The sequence below is a fragment of the Choristoneura fumiferana genome, chromosome 7 (genome assembly GCF_025370935.1).
Source record: "Choristoneura fumiferana chromosome 7, NRCan_CFum_1, whole genome shotgun sequence".
NCBI lineage: Eukaryota > Metazoa > Arthropoda > Insecta > Lepidoptera > Tortricidae > Choristoneura > Choristoneura fumiferana.
In genome coordinates this window covers 8,380,235-8,402,902 of record NC_133478.1, presented here as the reverse complement: position 1 = coordinate 8,402,902, position 22,668 = coordinate 8,380,235, and the positions used below count along the sequence as shown (strand labels likewise).

The window sequence follows — 22,668 nt, the reverse complement described above, 5'->3', positions numbered from 1 at the left end:
TTTTTTAAACTTACAATTGAGAAAATGAATAAGTAGGCACCTCTCAATCTTACCTTGTATTTTTTTTTTTTGCACTTTAGGCGCTCATAATGTTTGTTGTCCTTATAAATAAGCTAGAAACGTCGATTTCGCTTTACCAATTGGGTAGACTGAATGAGTTCGGTTTATTACGTTACGTTACGATCTCAAAAATGTATCCACTGTTGGTTGGCGTATTATTTAGTCAAGTAAGATACTTTTAATAGAAATACCTGTGTTTTGTTTTAAGGAGTCAAGTATGTAGCATGTTGTTTTTAAATAACCATTTTAACAGTAATATGCATTATTCATATTTGCAAAGTATACTTTTGGCGGTGACTTAAAACATTTCAACTGCACACGATTGAACTGTTTAAGCCGGTGTTGCCATACAATTTAATATTTGTTTTATTTTATTTTAAATTTTTATTTTAAGTTAGTTTTTAGATAAGGTCTTCACTGAAAATCAGCGCCACGGCTTGCCGTGGCATTATGCTGAGTGGGGACCTGTTTAGCGTCATGCATGTCTTTATTTGTTCTATGTTGTTCCTATGTTTGTTTTATGGCGTTAAATAAATGTATTTTCTTTCTTTCTTTCTTTCTTTCAAAGTTTTTTTTTAACTTTGTTTTCGAGTGAACTTATTCTTTCTGAATATCCAGTAGGTACTAGAACTGTTCGTCGCTCAGTGTTTCCGTCCACGAAGTTGAACATAATAATGAACCAAGCCAGTCGGTGTCCGTCTTTAAATTCTAAGACTTTTGCTCTCAAACTTTGTCCCGCTTTCCATTTGACATTCAAGCGGTTTAATTGTTCCCCAGCTTTAAGTTTCCTTCGAAAAATATCTTTTCTACTTCTTCTGCGTTCGAAAGTCCATGAAAGTCCCATTGTAAAAATAAGTTAAACGCAAATTGCAGAAAGTACAGAGGTTTGAATTATGAAAATAGTTTTGTACGAACCTAATTTGCAGCAGTGCACCTCTTTTGTTATTTATTCAAGTTACCCCTCGCTGTTAGTCCATTATCTGTACGCGGATAATTTCGCTAGCGGACAAAGAAAAATGAAAAAAGTCACGTTAATTAGGATGTCAGCTGAGCAAATAATAATCCCAGTGTGGCGGGCTCATTTCGTATGCGGGCCCAGGCTTGCGGCCAAAAATTTATCTTCGCATTTTTAGACAACGCAATTACAGGATTATTTACTTAATGTCGGGCCACGGTGCCTACGCAGGAAAACATGTCTGACAGCGTTTTAATTTGGCAACGTATGCAACCTGATAAAACTTCCTAATAAAAGTAACTTCCAAACCACCAAACCACCTGGGCCGCCACGGGTTGTCTTGTATCAGGAGTGCAGGCCGCCTATTTCGTCACAGTACCCATAACGACCTCATCCGTCGGGCCCTCACCACTGCATCGATCCCAGCTACCCTGGAACTATGTGGTTTGTTGAGAGACGATGGAAAGAGGCCTGATGGTGTCACTTTGGTGCCGTGGTCGTTGGGGCGGTCTTTAGTATGGGTCGTGACCTGTGTCGATAAATTTGCGGCGCTTGCTTTTGAAAAGATGGGGCTGTGGTCATCAGACACAAAAAAAGTTTTAAAAGACTTGTCTTGGAGGTTAGTTTTGGCCTCGGGAGACTCTAGAACTGTCGGTCATCTCGCGCAAAGAATACTTTGGGATAGCTATACAAAGAGATCTGGGGTGACGTCTCTAGACGACGTGTTTGCCTTATAAAATATGCTATCTAGGATTAAATATATTTTATTCGAGAAGAGTGTATACTTGACAAAATATAGTATATTCAGCAAATAAACAAAGTATAAACGTTGAATATTTAACGTAAATTAGAGTTCTGCCGCATGAATTTAGAAACGATTTCGCGTGTGGGTAAATAATGGAATGTATAATTAGGAATTGAATGCAAAATGTATGCAGCTAGATTTTCACGTTGTAGTTTTGCCCGCATCTTATGCAATTAGAACGATTTTTAGTTTAAAATAATTAGAAACAAGTGCATCTGATAACATTTGCTTAGACGTGCCTTGTGCGATTTTATTTGAGTTTTGTAAATAAATTAAACGATTTTAGGGGATATAGAGAGGTAATCTCTTGGGACAGTTGTAGGTAATAGGCGATCGGCATCTCTCTCTCACAGAGGTCGGCTCAAGGGGTTTCGTTGTATAGACCTTTACGATACTATAGGTACTTTTAGTGCTAGTTAGGTATAAGTAGTAGACGGTCTACGAGAATACCTTTCTCTAAATTGCTTCTTTACAGAACTACTATCCTTATCCTACTATCTTTAGTATTTTGAGTACTTACTTACTCGTAGATGGAAAATTAACGTGGCCGAAAAGAAATTTGTTTTGTAAAAATTCTCCATAAAAACGTATACAGTGTATACTGGCCACATAGTTGACTGTAAAAGTGTGTGTAATATTATTTTTGAAGTAATTCGTTGAAGATTATTTTATAGTAAATATAAAAAATGTGAGGTTCCCAATTCGCAATGGGCCCGCGTGGGAACTATGGCCCAAGCCCTCTTGTTCTGAGAGGAGGCCTGTGCCCAGCAGTGGGACGTATATCGATGGCAGCAAAGTAAAAGAAGACATCTACAAAATAGCTATTTTACAGGAGAGCGTATTTAGTAAAAAATAATGACTACTTTGAGATTAATGGACTGATTACCATGAAATTTTCTATGATGCATTAAAATAATGTTCTTTGGTGATTGTTCAACAGATTTTATTTCTGTAACATTATTTTAATGAAAAATTGTAGATGTCTTTTTTTACTTTGAAAGAGCTTAAACGTAGAGGAAGACATCTGCCTGATATCCGTTTATGCGTTGTAGTGAAACAAACGCCTTTTCCGTTATAAAAAACGAATAAGCTAAGGTAAGAATCTCCGGTAAAACTTAGAGGAGTGTTTAGAGATAATCTAAACAACATGCAACGAGTATTCATCCTTTTTTTGATAAAATTTTGTAGATGTCTTTATTTACTTTGCATTAATCATTTTATTCATATTATTAAATGAGTTATCTACCACTCAACCTCACCGCTGTCTATCATATAAATTCATTTATTTCGTTAAAAACCCTCAAAATATGTGTTAAATTAAAAAATATTTTTTTGTTTTATTTTTGTTTACTCATAATTGTTTTTACGTACTCAAAAACTAAGTTATTTTTTATAGTTTTACACTAATAAATTAAATAAATCAACAGTAGGTACAAGTAATAAAATTACGTACAAAATATATCCCAAAACAAAACAATATAAACTGTAAAAATAAAACAGTATGTACTATAATAGTATAAATAATATAATGCTATAATGAATGTGGATAATACCAAAATTGTCATCAATGGCCACATGGATCAGAGGCCCGTCATCGTTAGTGGAAATCTTCTTGATGTTGTTTCGGAGTACACATACCTCGGCCTGATTTTGCAGTTAAGGTACCAACACATGCTAGTTACTAGCACGAAAGCATGCTACTATTCAGCAAATGCTACTTACTAGCATGTGTGCATAGGGACGTGCTACTATTATAATAATAATAATCCCAGCCTATATACGTCCCACTGCTGCGCACAGGCCTACTCTCAGAATGAGAGGGCTTAGGCTGTAGTTCCCACGCGGGCCCAGTGCGGATTGGGAACTTCACACACACCATTGAATCGCTTCGCAGGTTTGTGCAGGTTTCCTCACGATGTTTTCCTTCACCGTAAAGCTCGTGGTAAATTTCAAATGTAATTTCGCACATGTATTCCGAAAAACTCAGAGGTGCGAGCCGGGGTTTGAACCCACGATCCTCTGCTTGAGAGGCCATAGGTCAAACCACTCGGCCACCACGGCTTGCTACTATTAAGCATGCTTTTTCTGTGTCATACAGGTACAGCAGGTACTAGCATGCTAATAACGAGCATAATGTAACAGTAGCCTTAGGTAGAACACAACTTTGAGAAGGAGGCCAAGAGAAGGATTCAGCTGGGCTGGGCAGCATTCGGAAAATGATGTCGAGTTTTTTCGTCAATTATACCATAATGTCTGAAAACGAAAGTTTTTAACCAGTGCGTCCTACCCGTCATGACATACGGAGCTGAAATGCGGCCCTGCCAGCTATGGAACGAGCTATGCTCGGAGTTTTTCTGAAGAATAAAATCCGCAACTAGACTATCCGACACAGAACTAAGGTCATCGACATAGTTCATAGAATTAACAACTTGAAGTGGCAGTGGGCTGGGTCATATCTGTTGAAGCACCGACAACCGCTGAAGATATTGAGTGGAGACCGCGTCTCGGCAAACGTAGTCCAAGACGCCCTCCGTTCAGGTAGAGGGACAATCTGCGAAAGGCTGGTGGTAAAAGCTGGATGTGTCTAGCCGAAGACAGGGCGCAATGGCGGTCTATGGGGGAGGCCTATGTCCGGACTGCTATTGGCTGATGATGAATAGTATAATCGATATTCTACCTACTACTTATATACCTATTAGGAAAAAAACAGATTCCATATCGAAAATACAAACTGAGACATGGATGCACAGAAAAACCAGAAAAAGAGACCAGCGCTGGGAATCGAACCCAGGTCCTCAGCAATCCGTGCTGCGTGCTATAACCGCTACACCACCTGCTGTCTGCTGAGGACCTGGGTTCGATTCCCAGCGCTGGTCTCTTTTTCTGGTTTTTCTGTGCATCCATGTCTCAGTTTGTATTTTCGATATGGTTTCACGGGATACCCGTAAAAGTAACAAATTTGGAGTTGAAATAAAAAATACAAAAAGACTCCAAATAACCAATCATAAAAAACAGATTGCTCGTCATCATCAGTCAAAATCTGTTCAGGCGTGTCGTTTCCAAAAAGCGGTAAGCTGCAAGCAATAGAAACTTAAGTACTTACTTAGGTTAAGAATTTTAATTCATTTGCTGTCTAAATAAAAAAAACAAACAAGTGTATGAAACCAATGTTAAGTAATATATCTATTTGTTTAAATATTTTAAGAAAAAACAAATAATTTCCTCATAGAAATTAGAAATAATAACTTTGTAGATTGAGACATATGCAAAAAGTATGACGTATAAACGGACAAGTGGCATGTGACTATTGACGTCACAAGCATCCTGTCAAAGCTCCGAAGTAAAAGCGGATAAATTCAAATGTCCGTTTCTACTGCGATGTTTTTTCAAAAGCTAGTGTAGATGTTTTCTTTTACGTGCCAAATTTTCTTCATTATTTTGAAATTTGAAATATTTTTTCAACAGACTTATAGATATAGTTGAAATAAGTTATTTTTTGTAAAAAAAGCATTTTTGAAAAAATGTAGATGTCCGTATCTACTTTGCTGCCATCGATATAGGCTGGATGATGATGATGATAAAAAAACTCTGTGGGCTGCAGTTCCCACGCGGCCCCAGTGCGCATGAAACTTTACACACATCATGAAATTATTTCGCATGTGTGCAGGTTTCCTCACGATGTTTCCCTTCACTGTGAAGCTCGTGGTAATTTTAAAATATAATTTTGCTGATAAATTCGGAAAAACTCAGACGTGCGAGCCCAACCCTCTGCTTGAGAACTAACACGGCTACCGGAAGTTGATATATGTAGGTAAAATATTATCAACGTAGGAAGTCCGCCAACGAGTCGTTGAACGAGATGAACGGATGACCTGATTAAATCGAAAATACAAACTGAGACATGGATGCACAGAAAAAACCAGAATTCTCTTTTTCTGGTTTTTCTGTGCATCCATGTCTCAGTTTGTATTTTCGATGTGGTTTTACGGGATGACCGTAAAAGTAACAAATTTGGAGTTGAAATAAAAAATACAGAAAGACTCCAAATAACCAATCATGACCTGATTAAAGCTGGGGGTTTACGGTGGATGCAGGCCGAACCAAAGCAACTGGAGGTATGGAGGAGTCCAACAGTGTACGTCCTACGGCTGATATGATGATGATGATGATGAAAATAAAGTCAGACAAGTCAGTTCAAGGGTGGCAGTAATGAAATTCCGCAATGATATTTCCACGACACGATTTCAATACACGAGTATGTTCGCCTCATTCATATTCGCAGGTTCACCAAACATAAACTGCACGCTTCTTGGATCAATAGCAAAGCTCATTTTGTTTTATTCCAGCACTCTAAGGGAACGCCGAACCCTTTCAAGAGCTTTCTATTTACCTACTTTCACTAGATAGTGGGTAAAGGCGGGAACGTAGGCAATTATAGTGGTTGAAACAAAGTACAAATAAAGCGAAATGTTCTTGAGGGAAAGGCTATAATGCGTAGACGGCATAGCTTTAAAACCACTTAGAAATAATGATAATGATTGTTTGTCCCAAATAGCCGCAGTTTTCACAAAACCGTTGGAATTTAAGTAGGTATTTGAATGAAAATTTCGTCTGGAGACTCTCCAGTGGAGAGATTCTGAGGATCCGTTTTTAGTGTTTGAAAGATTGTATCTAAGATGCCTACTTTAGTTGATTAGACTTTAACTACATTATTATTATTTAAAAAAAAAATGGCAAAGTATTCCTAAGGAATTTAACACCATCAGATGCGGCAACTCTACCCTCTAATGTTATAAAATCTAGACTATTAAAATAATGGTTATAATATGACAGTATACCCATAAATGTGATAAATACAGTACAGTCAACTGTGTAGCGACACAGGGCAAACCAAGGTAGAGTTGACCTGGGTACTCTACTTGAGTGGTCGCATCCGCAGTATCTTAAGTCTCTACGAAATAAGATTAATCGTTTTACCAAAACTTAACTTTTTACAGCTCGCTGCGGAAGTTGCTGTTTGTAAGGTATATTTTGTTCGTAATTTTTAGTTTGCACCCACATTAACTAAGATCTTTGTTGCAATGTTATGCTGTACTTGTTTCTAGATCCTTAATAAACAACTAGCTGTTGCCCGCGCCTCCGTCCGCGTAGAATTCATTTATTGCTGTTTCGGGTTATACTATCTTATATCCGCTTCCCCGGGACTCTAAACTATCTGTACTTATACCAAATTTCATCTAAATTGGTTCAACGGTTTAGACGTGAAAAGTTAACAAACAAACAAACAGAATTACAAACTACAAAATATCAATTTTGTAATCCTCACAGTAAGACGCGAGTTAACTACTACTAGCGCTATCTAGTGGTGTTTTAGTAGGTACTTACCTAAACTATTTTCCGTAAGTGAACGTATTTATATTGAGTTTACCACTTTATTTTCCATTGATAGAATTTTTGTAGGTTTTCCTGTAATCTACAAGCAATAAACTATATTTTGTATTTTTTTTTTCAAAATTTTAGGCTCAGTAGTTTCGGAGATCAGGGGGGGGGTCAATTTTCGCCTTCTTTCATGAATAAAATCAAAACTACTTATTTTACAATAATAACAAATAATATTTAAGATCCTCATAACAAGCCCTTTCATTTGAAATATGATACAGTAAGGATTGCAAAACTTTTTTTTCCCAATTTGTCCCCCAAAAAGGGCCCTTATTTAAAAGGTCATAGGATTACACCTTCCTACCAAATTTCACCTTATTTGGTCCAGTGGATTCAGAGCAAACTGGCTGGGACAGACGGACGGATAGACAGACAGACGCACGAGTGATCCTATAAGGGTTCCGTTGTTTTGTTTTGTACGGAGCCTAAAAAAGTCACATAACTGACAAAAAAATTAGGGACACTTTTTCTTCGTCTAAATCAGAGAGGCACAATGTAAGATGGAAATGAGGGTTTCTTTTCTTAACAGATGAAATATCGCTAGATGGCGTTAGTATCGTGATGTCCGTTTGCGTTGCAGGCTTTGCTTGCGATTGGGTCATTTACTTATTTAACCAATCAGAAACGTGGGTGACACTATTTACCAGCACGGATAATACCGACATGGAAATACCGACCCGATATTTCGTGTACACGCCCCACAGATTATCCAGATAACTATATCTTTCGATAAAACTGGCTCCGGAATGGCTACTATTTATTAGCCTACTACGAAATAAAATTATATAATATTGGACGGTACGATACGAACTTCGATTGCCGAATTTCGTAGCAGTAGCCCCTGCCCTCTGGCACATAGCTTAGCACTGCAATAGTAGTGTTTTTTAAGAACTACGTATAGTAGCCTATAACCGCCATCTAGCGTAAATTAGCGGAAATCATTAGTCAGGGTCACTTCTAAGACAGTTTTGTCTATTAGTTCCACTTTTCGCCACAATTAGCCTGTTCTTAGTTACAAAATATTCTTCGTTTTTGCGTGATTGCATTTTACTTACTTAACAAAATGCAAAAAATTAAATAATAAAAAAGTATTTTCATTTAATTTGTATAAATAATTCATAGAACAACTGTTGATAACAAGTGTTTGAAAATATTTAAAATATTACTTTCACAAACGATTACTAAGAAAACCGATGTTTCGATTATTCGATTTGGAATCAGTGATATTCATCATGCTTATGATTCGAAAAATTACACGAGTTCGAATGAATTTACGACTGTTCGGTAAAATTAAAACAAAATAATAGTACCACGATCACGTCACGACGCGAACAACGAGAACAGACTTACGTTACTCCACTTTTGACAGTAGGACTTGCTTGTCATCGCCGCCGAAGCCGAAAATAATTCGTAATTTTGTTTGTAATTTTAACTTTACAACTCCCTTATAATTAAGTTGTAATAATTATTCGTATTTACTAAAGTTGTTGACCTAATATTAGTAACCTCAAGAGCAATGAGTTCGATAGGAACCGGGGTAAGTTTACTGTTTTTGCTTAAAGGTTATGATGTGTATGCAAGTTTCGGAAACTTATTATAATTCAATACTTAATGTGCTGTTCTTATTCAACTAAAGTAAGCTTGACTATTCCTTAAAATCTAGTGATTGTAATAACGGTTCTAAAGCTCATTAGTTGAGTCCTCCAAATATGCTTAATCATGTTATTAAAATCTATTTTATTTTACTTCCAGTATGATCTTTCCGCCTCCCAATTCTCTCCGGACGGCCGAGTATTCCAAGTAGAATATGCAGCGAAGGCTGTCGAAAATTCTGGAACCGTCATTGGTCTCAGAGGGAAGGATGGTGTGGTATTTGCAGTTGAGAAGCTTGTGACTTCAAAATTGTATGAGCCCGGTGCAAACAAAAGGATTTTCCATGCTGATGAACATGTTGGCATTGTAAGTTTGCTTATTATAACATTCCATTGATATTGGACCCATTTTGTAAAATGTAATAAATAATAATAAATAAATATCACAGGACAATTCACACCAATGAGGGCTATCGTTTTTTGTCTCACTAGATGGCGCACTGTTTGCGTGAGGTTTTTAAGTATGGCTTGCAAAGTCTGTTATTACGGGTGTGAAAACAAAGTTTAGATTTTAAATCATATTTAATACACCTTAAAACCGTACCATAAAAATATTGAGCATGCCACAGTGTTGCATAGTTCCTGTTTTGTTCGGAAAAAAGGGAGGACAAAGGTTTCCGAAAGACAAAACTGTCTCAAAACACAGACATTCATTGCCCTGGAACGCATATTTGCCATAATTAATTTCAGATATTGCAAAATATTCACAAAATTATTCTAATTATAAATAAACCCGTGTAGCTCACCCAAAAACTATGAGATTTGACATTTCAGAGACCTCACGCTACACTAGCGCCTCTAGTGGCGAATTCATACGCGATAGTCCTCATTGACCTGGTGCCAAAGTAAGCTTAGCAAAGCTTGTGTTATGTACTTATGGGTACTAAGCCACATATAAATATAGAAACATAGATATCGAAACATACTTAAATACATATTAAACACCCATGACCCGAGAACAAATATTCATATTTTTCATACAAATATCAGCTCCGACACGGGAATCAAACCCGGGACCTCAAGCTTCGTTGTCAGGTTCTCTAACCACTAGGCCATCTGGTCATCTCATATTCGTAATATTCTCTTAAGATCCATAAATTCAATACCTTTGTTCTCATAAGTGTTTAATAAGGCCTAGAAAAGCCCTATTATATTTGCTTACATGAATATACTGAGTTGTTTTTGTTTGATTCAATTTTTATATTCCAATAGGGTTGTTCCATGTTAATTGATGCCCCAGGGCCTTAAAATTTCTAAGGGCCTAAGGCGACCCTGTATAGAATTTAAAAAAACGAGCTAACACTTAATTTACACAACACAAGGGAAAAATATAACATATAGCCCTTTTGAACCCAGCCGATATGATAGTGTGGGTTAATTACATTTGAATTTAACATGGATTGTACAGTCACCAGCATCAATATTTGACACAACAAAGTGTGCATAAATATCTGATAGAACTCTTATTTCTAGGGTCGGTAGGACGTGCCAGATATTTATGCACGCTCCGCAGTGGCAGATATTAATCCAAGTAGGGGCTGTATGAGTACATAGGTTTACTGTTGTTAACTCTTATTTGAATTTGACATGGATTGTACATAAAGTCCATTGTCGTAGCTCTTTTCATACTCGGCTGGGTTCAAAAGGGATATCCCAGAACAGGAACCTCTATTCCCATTACTACTAAATAAGACATTGTCTTCTTGTCAGACTTACTTACTTTTTCATTACTCTCACTGTTTCATTTATGATTTCCAGGCAGTATCGGGGCTCATCTCTGATGCCAGACAGATTGTAGAGACGGCCCGCACCGAAGCATCCAACTACAGATCTCAGTACCAAATTCCAGTGCCCCTTAAATACTTGAACGAGCGAGTGTCCATGTACATGCATGCTTACACTTTGTACAGTGCTGTCCGTCCATATGGATGCTCTGTTGTGATGGGAACTTGGTCCGAACATGATGGACCTCAGATGTACATGCTAGACCCAAGTGGGGTTTCTTTTGTAAGTATATTTTTATAAGATTTGTTAACTAAAATGTAGGAACAAATCCAAGTGGCAAGTAGAGGTCAGATCAAGATAATCCGGACAATTTAGACGTAAATGTAGTGGTCAAATTACATAAATTCCCCACTGACCCATGTGTGCTAAAAAAATATTCAGTGTCAAAGGTCAAAATTTCAGGTATTTTGTTTTTTTTTTTTCGAAAATGGTAAGTTTTATCAAAAAGTAGCCTGTTCGATCCCTGATTTACTGGGCCAAAAACATAATATAAATGTGAAAATTTTTGATTTTATATTGGAGATTTGGATATTGTTACTCAATCGCGTCTAAACTGCTGAAGCGATTTAGATGAAATTTGGTATACAGGTAGTTTGTCCTGGGGAAGGACAAAGATTAGTTTTTATCCCGAAATATTGCATAGTTCCCGCGGGAATCGCGGTATAGCGATAAATAAATACTACGCGGACGGTGTCGTGGGCGACAGCTAGTTGCAAATAAGCTCTAAAATTACCCCTTTCAAGGAATAGGTTGAATTAACAGTCACCCAATATGTGGCATAAAAATGTGCTATCATGTAGAATGTGCCTCCTTCAACTTTTAGAATCGCAATATCTTAGGAATGGTAATTCTTAGAAAAAAAAGTATAAGGACCATTTTCGAAAAAAAAAACCTGAAATTTTGACCTTTAACCCCAAATAACTTTTTTAGTACACATGGGATCATTGGGGACTTTTGACACTATTCCTAATGGTGTACCCACCAAGTCTCCACCAAAATTCGGCTTTATCGGAATTTATGTAAATTGAAATGTCTATATTGACCGGAGTAAAGACTGGGTGATCAATATAGTTGACATAACTATAAAAAATTTAAAGCAAAGAATAAAAAACATGCATTATTAATGTTACCATGAAATTGACTTGTCCAATCCCACGTAAATTATATTATAAGATAAGTATTGCAAATTAATATAATTAACTCAAATTTGTGTCGGCAGTAGACAGTGGGTAAGAGCAAATTTAATAGAACTGAAAACAAAAACTCATTGAAAGTTATTGAATTTGAATTATTGAACTTAACAACTGTTAGGTATTGTATTGCACGCGGGTTATTGATTTCTTTAATTATTATTTTTATTTATGAATCTCGTTTAGCTATTGCCATAACTAATTCCCTAGTGAATTTCCAACGAAAAATGTTAACAGAAAATACCTAAGTGATGATGCCATTACATTATTATCTGTTTATAAAAATATACCTCGTTGAGTTTCTTGCCGGATTCTTCTCAGCAGAGGTTTTTCCGAACCGGTGTTAGATTTTAATGACATTCAAAGTGCTTGTTACAGCCTAAATTGAATAAAGATATTGAGGTATATTCAATGGCACAATGAACACTTACAATAAATTTATTTTGAACCAAATGTTTGAACAACTAGGATAGGGGTACTGATAAAAAGTATTGATAAATCTACTCATATGCAATGCCCCGAAAATTCTGAAGTTTGCTAAAAGGTATTTTTTTCTATTCCAGTCATATTTTGGATGTGCGGTTGGGAAAGCAAAGCAGGCTGCAAAAACAGAAATTGAAAAGCTAAAGCTTGCTGATCTGACTGTCAAGGAGTTAGTGAAGGAAGCAGCAAGAATGTGAGTTTTTCACCTCATTTTTAAGCTGACAGGCATGCAAACTTCTAATTTATAACAGAGATAAGACCAATAATTTGAAGGAGAAGAATATTGAGGTTACTAAGAAGTTTACCAGCGTAGAGCAAATAGCCTTCTTTGCACTTTCTTGGCTTGGCTTGTTGTCCATGTAGACCGCACGTTATACGCATGACCTCGTCATTTTACACTTGTAAGCAGCTTGCGTGCATGCTGCGTAGAAAAGAATGTTACTCTCAGTGCCAGAAAGTATGACATGCGGTTTGCGTAAACAGTTTTGGTTGTTTTTCTAAAATAAATAGATATTTTTTTATGCGAATTTCCGGACGGGATTTGTTCGTACCTAGGCGCGGATCCAGCCCTCAAAAATGGTTGTGGGCACAGCCACCCAAAAATCGGCCAAGAGTAAGTCGGAGTACGAACTTGCATATGAGCAATCACAATACATGACTCAGGGACGATTTTTGAATTTGATTATATCCTTTTTTTCCGCGCATTAAGACATTAGCCTATCGATTTCAAAGACCGTGAAATTGTGTCGTCACAAGTCTATTAGGGTTGTGGGCATGGCCATCGTGCCCACTGCGGTGGATACACCCTTGTTCCTACCAGCCGTGCCTTTCGTTCGCCTTCCGTACCTTCTATGACTGAGGTGCAGGCTCGAATCTCGTCCAATGATCGGACAGTCTTTCACGTTTCAAAATCTTAGATTAAGATATACATTTTTATTAAAAGATTATTTGAACATTTCAGCATCTACCTGGTCCATGATGAACTAAAGGATAAGCAATTCGAGCTGGAACTCTCCTGGGTGTCCAAGGACACCAAGGGTCGTCATGAGATGGTGCCTCGTGAGATAGCAGCTGAGGCCGAGAATACTGCTAAGCAAGCGTTGGCAGACATTGAAGACTCGGATGAGGGAGAAATGTAAATTGGTTAGATAATAAATTTTTACTATAATTATTTGTTTTTTCTTTATTTATTTGAATTTTACGGACAACTGAAAACATATTTAGTGGACAGACAGTGAATGAGCATGCCAGTCATCCACAACAAAACTAAATAATGCTAAAAATACAGTGTGTATTTTTTATACAAACACAAAAAGACATTGGTTTTACTGCTGTGAAGCTATTATTGCAATAAACTTTAAGTTCAACATTAACTGTTCATTGTCACGTCAGAAAATACGAAGTTTCAAATAAAAACAAAGCAGTGATCATTATTAACAAAAAAACAAGTGATCTTGTAGTGCATTGCGTGCTAAATAATTTTAGATGGAAAAAGTAAGAAACACAAGAAAGTTTGTTCATTAGGGTATTTGAGAGAGAGAGAGAAACCTTTATTTACACATATTCGATACTCATAAAAATTCATTAGATGGAGAGAAAAAAAAAAATAATAACATCGAATAGTATAAAGTGGACCCCACTCAGCATACTGTTACGGCAAGGCGCAACGCTGTTTTTCAGTGGGACCCATTATTTAGTAACTGGCCTTAAAATTTGTGATTACATATATCAAAAATACACGCTGTAAATGCAGGAAAAATTTCGCGGATTAAAAGTTATAAAATAACCGGTATTTTGCCGAGCCCAGCAAATTTCCGTAACATTTGATTTCACTAAACAACGGCGTAGAAGCGTATTCATATATTTTTGAACAAATTTTTGTTCTAAAGTTTACGAACTCATTATTCTTCTAGATACCCTTTTATATAGAGGTAGTATTAGATTAAAGTCTAGACCACTTTCTAGCTAGCACTTAAATTATTTCCAGGGAATGATGTGTCATCGCGGATTTTGCCCTAAGGGAATAATTTCAGCAGCTCAATTTCTGCAAATGATATAGAATTTAGCATAATTTTTCTTTCATGAAAGAGTAATGAAGGCGAAAGAATTCCAATTTCGAAATAAAATTTGAAAATAACTTATGACTGAATTTAGTTTCCAACTTTCCATTCTTCAAACATGGCTTCTTTAGAACAGATGCCTCCTGCCCTTGCTGGTAGTTTAACTATACATCTCAAGATATTTAAAATAATTGGACTCGATTTCTTAGGAAATCCTTGTCTTGTAAACCACTGTAGATATGTTTGGTTTGTTGTTATACTGCTGTTATTTTACGTGGGCCAATTACTTTTCTTTTACGGGTGTAGATTTTTTGGATATAGCCAACGCTATTCCTTTGTTTTTGTTGGCTACACAAGGTAAACAGTTTTAGAAAATATTACTATGATTTTCTGGAGTAAGTATAATCCACCTACCTACCTACCTTTATTTTTTCAGATTTGTTTAAAATAGTATCTCTAAGCAAGAAGAACCGTGTAAAAGATATTATTTTGGAGATAGCTGAACTCTGGCCTAATGATGTAAAAAACGAAAAAAAAAAGTCTCTTATCGACAGTTGGTTACGTAACTTGAAAATGTTCAATGATTGTAAATAAATATTCTTTTTTATTTATAAGTAGGTAGCGTAGCCATTAATGGCCCATTTAAAATTGTGATAAAATCGTGTGCGTTTTTAGCAAACAAAACAAGATTACCGAAATAGTATGAGTACCTACCTACTACAATCGAAAGTGGATTAGAAAGGTTTTATAACAGCTAGTGGCACGTCAAAGATTCGTCCATTTGGCCTGACTCACAAAAAAGTGACAACTTGTCCTAAGCATTATACTAATACTGTTTTTAAAATATTTTTTTCAGGCGTCTACAAGTTTGTTGCGTTCGCGGTTTTCGTGTTCGTATGGATAACATTTTTCATTACAGTGTTTTCGTCCTTCGGCGGGGAGAAAACGTATCTGTTTCCTTTTTTACTGTATTACCCTTTTAAAATCGATTCCATGTGGAAATATTCCGCCGCTTTCTTATACCAGGCCGTGCATGGTACGTAATCTTTTTTGATTACCAAAACAAGCAAAAAATCTTGCAAAGTTTGTTTAATAAATTCTTAGCATACCTATAATATTGATGACCAGTTTTTTTAGAGATTTTAAAATCTCTCTTTATAGACTTATAAAATTTGTCTGTATGCGAGGTTAACGTTATTTATGTTGAAAACAAAAACTATTCAATTATTTACTAAATAATTCATTTTAAATACAAACTTTTTTGCCGACTGTACTGTACGTTTGATTGAGTATAGGTACATGCGTTGCCATCTAAACCCAATCATAATGTACACCCAACTTGAACTGTAACAAGATACATAGATGTAGACCGCAAAACTTGTTTTTTTATTTTTTTAAGACAAGCAAGTTTTTATTTTGTTACTTCAGGATCAATAATACATCTCTGTCTCTACTTACCTTGCGACCTACTCCTTCTCACGTTGACTGTTGATATTTGTATATTGATGCGCGTGCTACAATATGATCTGGAGAACATGAGAGTGGTTGGAAAAGATAGAAATGGCTTCTTTGATCCAGCGGAAACCGAGGCATCATATCGAGTGGTAACCCAACTCGCACGAACCCATCAGAAACTTGTGAAGTGAGTGAAATATCTACAAACAAAATCGTCTGAAAATGTGATTTCTAGTTCCTAATATCCAACGGCTGAGGAAGTAGCGGGCAGGGAGGTTGACAAATGTGATTCCTCTCCGTCTATTCGGACAGAACAAGTAGAGACGGCATTAAGGAAGCTGTTAACCTTCAATGGATGGTGTAACAGCCCCTAAATAATTAAGGCGTTAGGTACTTTGCGTAAATCTTATCAATGAACTATACTATTTTTGCCTTGCTTCTTCGCTACAAAACTTAATAAAAAGTATGATTGGATTTTGGAGTCTTTTTGTATTTTTTATTTCAACTCCAAATTTGTTACTTTTACGGGTATCCCGTGTAACTATATTGCTGCTGCTTAAGTAGCAAAGTAGAAATAAGCAACCTGAGATATGTATGCATAGGACGAATTCGTGTCTAGATTCCTGTCCAGCAGTGGTGTAGGGGTTATAGCACGCAGCACGGAATGCTGAGGACCTGGGTTCGATTCCCCGGCTGGTCCCTTTTTCTGGTTTTTCTGTGCATCCATGTCTCAGTTTGCATTTTTTATAAAGTGTTTTTCAAAAATTTGGGGTTTTCTAGCAGATAACCAACCACAGGTAAATATAGTGTAGGTACTATGTAGGTACTATAGTTCATTGATTTGATCACAGGTTACCTGGCTAGGTATACTTGTTTCAGGATATCTGAAAGTTTAAACGAAATATTTGGCGCTATCATTTTGGCTGTCATATCACTGTGTTCTATAATTCTTTGTTTCTTCGGATTTCTTGCGATAGTAAGTATGCTTTTGAGTAAAGTTAAATAATTTAATTAGATATTTTATTTTGTTTATTTTAATTGTATTGTAGTTTAGTTTAGTAACTTTAGCTGTAATATTTTGAAATTATAAATTCTATACCATATTATTAAATCTAGTGAATAATTAAATGTCTTATTAGATAACTAGTTTTGTGGCTAAAATTGCCAAAAACAGATTTCTTATTGCTCCTAACTTTATAGCCTATGTAACGCATGATACCTACTTACATCATTAGATGGATAAGTACAGTCAAGGGCAAAGATATCGACACGGCCAAAGTTACAAATATGTATACACTTTTGCACTTAACATTAAAGCCGTGTATACATATTTTGCAACTTTGGCCGTGTCGATATCTTTGCCCTTGACTGTACCTACCTATACATTTTACAAGTTTTTTTTTATTGATAAAGCGGGTTGCTATAGATAGGTAAATTCCAAAAGTCGGAAAAATTGTGTGCCTCTTTTGAACCGTGATATCAAAAATATGGAAAAATCAAGATAATACCCAGAGCTTTGCTTTAACTTATTTTTCAGACTGTCGGCGGAACGCAGTATCAAATGTTAAGAAATTTAATAGCTGCTGTAGTGACGTTATTCATAGTATTTGGCATGGCGTTACCTGGTCAAATTTTGTCCGATGCGGTCAGTACTATACCTACTTACCTACTATACTACTACATTAGACTTACCATATATACCTGGAGACAAACTTACTATCAACTATATTAAACTAAGACTTTTTTCGGGTAGGTACTAAAAGTATCTTGTCCATATCTATAGGTATAGTATAAAATGACCCATACCTACTGCTTACATTTTGCTCAAAAGCAGACTAAAATTTTAGGATTTTTAACCCCCGACGCAAAAAGAGGGTGGGTGTTATTAATTTTTTTATTCTTTTGTAACTGTAACTAAAACTCAAAATTTGAAGCTTGCAAGACTGCTGTACCTATTATTTAAATAATTCGTTAATTATAAAGTATAATTAAATGTATTCATATCATATCATACTGTAAACTGTATATGTTTTTGATAATATATATATTTACAACGTACTAGTTAGGGGAAAAGAATGTACGGCTGTGCTCGACTTGGCGGGGGCAAGTCCGTGCTCCCTGATGTGGTGGATTCGTAGGTTATGTGGGATCCAAAACACGTAATTATCAAAATAATTTATATTACGGAACTCCACGAGAGTTCCACTCACATTTGTTCGTTTTTTTTTTATCTTCAAAGTACTTACTAACATATTATCTATCTTTATATGCATTTTTAGAGTTGTGGAGTAGCAGACGCGGCTTTTCAGAGCCAATGGTATAAAGGTGATTTGAAATTCAGGAAAATAATCTTTATAATGATTGCCAGGTAGGTGCACGATAAAATTGGTCGAAAATGGTGAAGTAATTTTAAACTATAAATAAAGCTTTCAGATAATATTTTTATTTACAGATCCCAAAAACCATGCGAGTTGTCTGCACTAGGATATACTAAAATGAATTTCAATACCTTTTGCAAGGTAAGTTTAAGGGAGAGGGAAGATCAATAGTTTTTGTTAAAACAAATAATTAAGTAGACTTTTTGCCGTCTTTGCTTTTTGCTGGCTGTCAGTATTCGCATTGTCATCCAACCCACGTTTCAGAAAATATGTCTAACGCTAGGGACACACATCCCACTTACGCAATGTATGCAATGTATTATGAAATCTAAACCCTGATATTTGTATGCTTAGAACACGTAAGTATGACAAGTATGTTTCTAAGCATACAAATATCGCGGTCCAGATTTCATAAAGATAAAAAAGATAAAAGATTAAAATATTTTACAGTTGGTACACATGTCCTACATAATGCAATGCATACGTTGCGTACGTGGGATAAGGTGTGTCCCTAGCTTAAAACATGAGAAACAGGTGTGAAAGGCTCTAAACTTAGGATTTTGTTTTTGAGACCTACAAATAAAATATTTATAGTGAATCGTAGCTTTCATACCCCGCTCATTTTTCCGTTGTTTTTACTCGACCCGAAAATTAATATCAGTTCGGTGTATACCCTAGAAAAATTGCAAGAAATAGAAGACCCGATATTTAATCTACAGATCCCTGCTTGAGAATTAATACTTTGTTTCGATAGCAGGTATTTAAAAAAATAAACGAATATAAACGTACCTAATTAGACCATTATTAGCGATCCGTCAATGTGTTAATAAGAATAGGTTCAATAAATGTAATCGGTCATGTTTTATTTCAGGTTTGCAGCACTGCTTGGTCTTACTTGTCACTTCTAAATCAAATGTATCAAGATACTGAAAGATAAATTTACGCAAACTTATTATTATTCTTATTATTATGTAGTCGCTATGACTTTCAAAAAAATTGTCTTGCTTGTAGTTTAAGTGAATATTGTAGGGTGTGCATAAATAAAAGTAGTTTTTTCTTCATATTTGTATTGTCAATTTATGTATAATATCTCACAATATTTGCATCCTAAGAACAATATACAAATTTCCACGATCAATTTAAGATGACTCACATATTTATAAAATGTACAACATAATCTCTTCAGTTTTGAACTAAGTTAAATATTTACAAAATATTAGATCTGATAAAATTGTATAGATACAATATTTTTTTAGACTACAGTGATATAAATACTTTAAAAATTAGAGAACTGTACATGATATCAGGTCATAATATTTAAGCTTCATTGTTTCTTCATTCCTGCTGTGGGGTTACTCTTGGATATAACTGAAAAAAAAATTAACATTACAAATTGTCGTCTTTAATTTCGTTGTCGTGTGTCTGTCTGTGGCACCGTAGCTCTTAAACGGGTGGACCGATTTGAAAGCGGTTTTTTCATTTGAAATCAGATTTTCTAGCTATGTTTCTTAGACATGTTTCATCAAAGTCGGTTTAGCTGTTTTTGAGATATTGAAGTCGGGGGGTTTCCAACTTTTTGTTGGTTAGGTTATATCTGAACAAGCCGAGCCACGACCAGCAACGACTAACTCATCTAAATGGTGAAAGAAACACAAAATGCTTTCCTTTTTGATTCCAATAGTTTGTTACAGTTTTGATCTCTTGGTTTCCGAATTAGATTTATTCAAATGGTCACTATAGGAAATTTTACTTCCTTGGATTGTAAATTAGATGAGTCTTTTAGCAACTTCATTACATTTACTACCAAGAAATACCTATACGTAGTTAAAATAAAGTTCTTTCTTGGCCTTTTCCAACGTAGGTAATTTTTGAGTTTTCCCATTTTTCAAATAGCGCGTTTAAAAGTGGGAATAAAACGTAGGAACTGAAATGATTACTTTGCTCACCCGCAACCATATGATAGCTACGTTTATGCATGAAATGTGTGTTCATGCAGTTCCACACTGTAAGAACACACAAAATCACACAAAACCCATCTATCACCACCACACTACACTGACGCGTTTTGAACTCAATCAGAGCCGTTCTTCAGAGCAAAACAACCGTTAAACATACTTCCAGATGATAGACATCTATGTGTGTGTGTAGCTATCATAACGCGGGTGAGCAAAGTAATCCTGACAAGTTCCTATTTAGCGCTCGGTGGAACCCTGTCGCAGGGACCCTCTGCTGTCGTTATCAAGTTTTTTTTGATAAATGCGGAAAATGCTGACTGTGACAGGATTCTACCGAGGGCTTAATAGGATTAGGAAGTAGTCAGACACTTTTTTTTTATTCAACTGGATGGCAAACGAGCAAGTGGGTCTCGTGATGGTAAGAGATCACCACCGCCCATAAACATCTGCAACACCAGGGGTATTACAGATGCGTTGCCAACCTAGAGGCCTAAGACAGGCCAGGTCAGGCTTTAATTGTTTCAGTTTATTGATATGGACCTCAGCAAAGTAACGCCTGATAAAAAAAAACGTAGGTTTAACTCTTACCCCAAGCAGGTTCCTGGGCACATACCCCTCCTGTCCGCCGTCGTCCCGGCACCACCACCACTCGCGCTCGCTGTCGTCTCCCTTCCTGAGGACTTGGAGTCGCGCGCCCATGTCGAACGAGAGCTCGTCCGGCCGCGCCGCCGGGTACGAAAACACAGAGTAGACTAGACCGTTGTTCATTATGCCTAGCTTTTCTTGGACACCTGAGGAAATAAATTTTAGTTAAATATTTTGTTTTCCTTAGTAAATGAATCTCAACGTTAGGCCACTGTGTCTTTTTTTATTTTTGTACAATAAAGGATTTACGCATACATAGTTATGTTTTTTTTTTATTCGACTGGATGGCAAACGAGCAAGTGGTTTCCTGATGGTAAGAGATCACCACCGCCCATAGACACCTGCAACACCAGGGAGATTGCAGATGCGTTGCCAACCTAGAGGCCAAGATGGGATACCTCAAGTGCCAGTAATTTCGCCGGCTGTCTTACTCTCCACGCCGAAACACAACAGTGCAAGCACTGCTCCTTCACGGCAGGATTAGCGAGTAAGATGGTGGTAGCAATCCGGGCGGACCTTGCACTTGGATGCAGTCGTTTAATTCTTAGAGAGGTTTACACTTAGATACATATTACTTTGTCAGGAAAAATACTCTTAGGGGCTGTTTCACCACCCATTGATTAATTTTAACTGACGGATAAATGTGATGCCGTCTCTTTTTGTTTTGTTTGAATAGACGGAGACGGCATTACATTTATCAGTCAGTTAAAATTAAATAATGGGTGGTGAAACAGCCCCTTAATGATAGAAGTTGAACTTACACCTTAAATATGCCTTACGCATGCCACGTCATGCTTTAGCTAGTTTTGATACAGTAGCTAGTATAATTAATAGAAACAATAGATATACTAACTGTATAAGTATTCTGAGCATCCATCAAAGCCCTCCTCGTCTTCTTCGCACTTCTCGGCAGCCGTCTCGTGATCGGACAACGTCGTTGCGAATATGCACGCACCTGAAACCAATAGGTAGTCCTTATGAAATGGAACTTTTACTTTTAAAAAAAGCGATGTGTAAATACCCTAATTTACTTGATAATTTAAATTCAATACTATTCAATGTAAATTTTTGCTTATATGTATGACAGTGGCATACGCCAATCAGCGCTTAAGCTTGCCAGCCCCGCCCGCCTCGCGCATCGCTTAGCCCTCGCGTTAACTTGTTTTGTACTTCTGCACATTAATGGTCACCGCCAGACTCGTACTATGTAAGTTTTATAAGGTGGTAAAAACAAAAAGCACTGACCATTGTCGACGAGGAACCGCACCATCGGCAGGTTGTTGCAGGAGGCCGCGCAATGAAGCGGCGTCCAACCGTCAGAGTCCTGCGCGTTTACGTCGCACCCCAGTTCCACCAAGAATCTGGAAACATTTAATATTCAATCAGTTAGAATTTCGGAACTCGTTTACACATAACTAAATAAAATCAATTGCCGAAGTTATGTAAGCGTATCCATAAGCGTATCACTTCAGAATGGCTGCACCTATTTGGCTAATTATTTTTTTCGTTGTGTTTGTAATTGCCAGGACATGTTTGATAATATGTAATGTAGGAAAAAATTGAAAAAAATAAATAAAAACATTAGTGAGTCTTGGTCTCATTTTCTTCATCTTCTTCTTTAGTATAGTATTCAACTCCAAGTTTACTACCAACAAAGGGTTAAGTGGTGTCTAAGGGGCTGTTTCACCATCCATTGATTAGTGCTAACTGACTGAAAAACCTGGTGAAACAGCCCCTAAATGTATGGAATTGACATACCTATTACAGGTTTCGACGATGAAATATTTTAATCCTAGACTTCGCATT

The 22,668-nt window shown here is 36.5% G+C and overlaps 2 protein-coding genes and 1 pseudogene across 10 annotated transcripts in view; 2 read left to right on the top strand and 1 right to left on the bottom strand.

Moving 5' to 3' along the window:
- Positions 1 to 8,611: 8,611 nt before the first annotated feature.
- On the top strand, positions 8,612 to 13,538 carry Prosalpha7 (proteasome alpha7 subunit). Its single transcript, XM_074090070.1, has 5 exons — positions 8,612 to 8,796; positions 9,012 to 9,218; positions 10,670 to 10,918; positions 12,450 to 12,562; positions 13,331 to 13,538. The coding sequence occupies exons 1-5, from the start codon at positions 8,776 to 8,778 to the stop codon at positions 13,506 to 13,508; spliced, it is 768 nt and encodes a 255-aa protein (XP_073946171.1). The 5' UTR covers positions 8,612 to 8,775; the 3' UTR covers positions 13,509 to 13,538.
- A 1,009-nt stretch (positions 13,539 to 14,547) lies between these two features.
- Positions 14,548 to 19,217, top strand: LOC141429645 (odorant receptor 85b-like; annotated as a pseudogene).
- A 110-nt stretch (positions 19,218 to 19,327) lies between these two features.
- ASPP (Ankyrin-repeat, SH3-domain, and Proline-rich-region containing Protein) overlaps positions 19,328 to 22,668 on the bottom strand; it is a 388,674-nt gene continuing 385,333 nt past the window's right edge. For all 9 annotated transcript variants that reach the window (XM_074090067.1, XM_074090068.1, XM_074090065.1 and 6 more), the window contains 4 exons: positions 22,108 to 22,223; positions 21,716 to 21,817; positions 20,806 to 21,008; positions 19,328 to 19,630 (listed from right to left, as the gene is read on the bottom strand). In XM_074090067.1, the coding sequence (XP_073946168.1) occupies positions 19,598 to 19,630; positions 20,806 to 21,008; positions 21,716 to 21,817; positions 22,108 to 22,223 (454 nt within the window). In that variant the 3' untranslated portion in view covers positions 19,328 to 19,597. The remainder of the gene's footprint in view (positions 19,631 to 20,805; positions 21,009 to 21,715; positions 21,818 to 22,107; positions 22,224 to 22,668) is intronic.

Bases quoted from the DNA above. Each gene is read 5' to 3' on its own strand.
- Prosalpha7 (XM_074090070.1), top strand. From the start codon at position 8,776: ATGAGTTCGATAGGAACCGGG. The intron at 8,797-9,011 runs GTAAGTTTACTG...TTTTACTTCCAG, and splicing joins TGAGTTCGATAGGAACCGGG to TATGATCTTTCCGCCTCCCA. The intron at 9,219-10,669 runs GTAAGTTTGCTT...TATGATTTCCAG, and splicing joins CTGATGAACATGTTGGCATT to GCAGTATCGGGGCTCATCTC.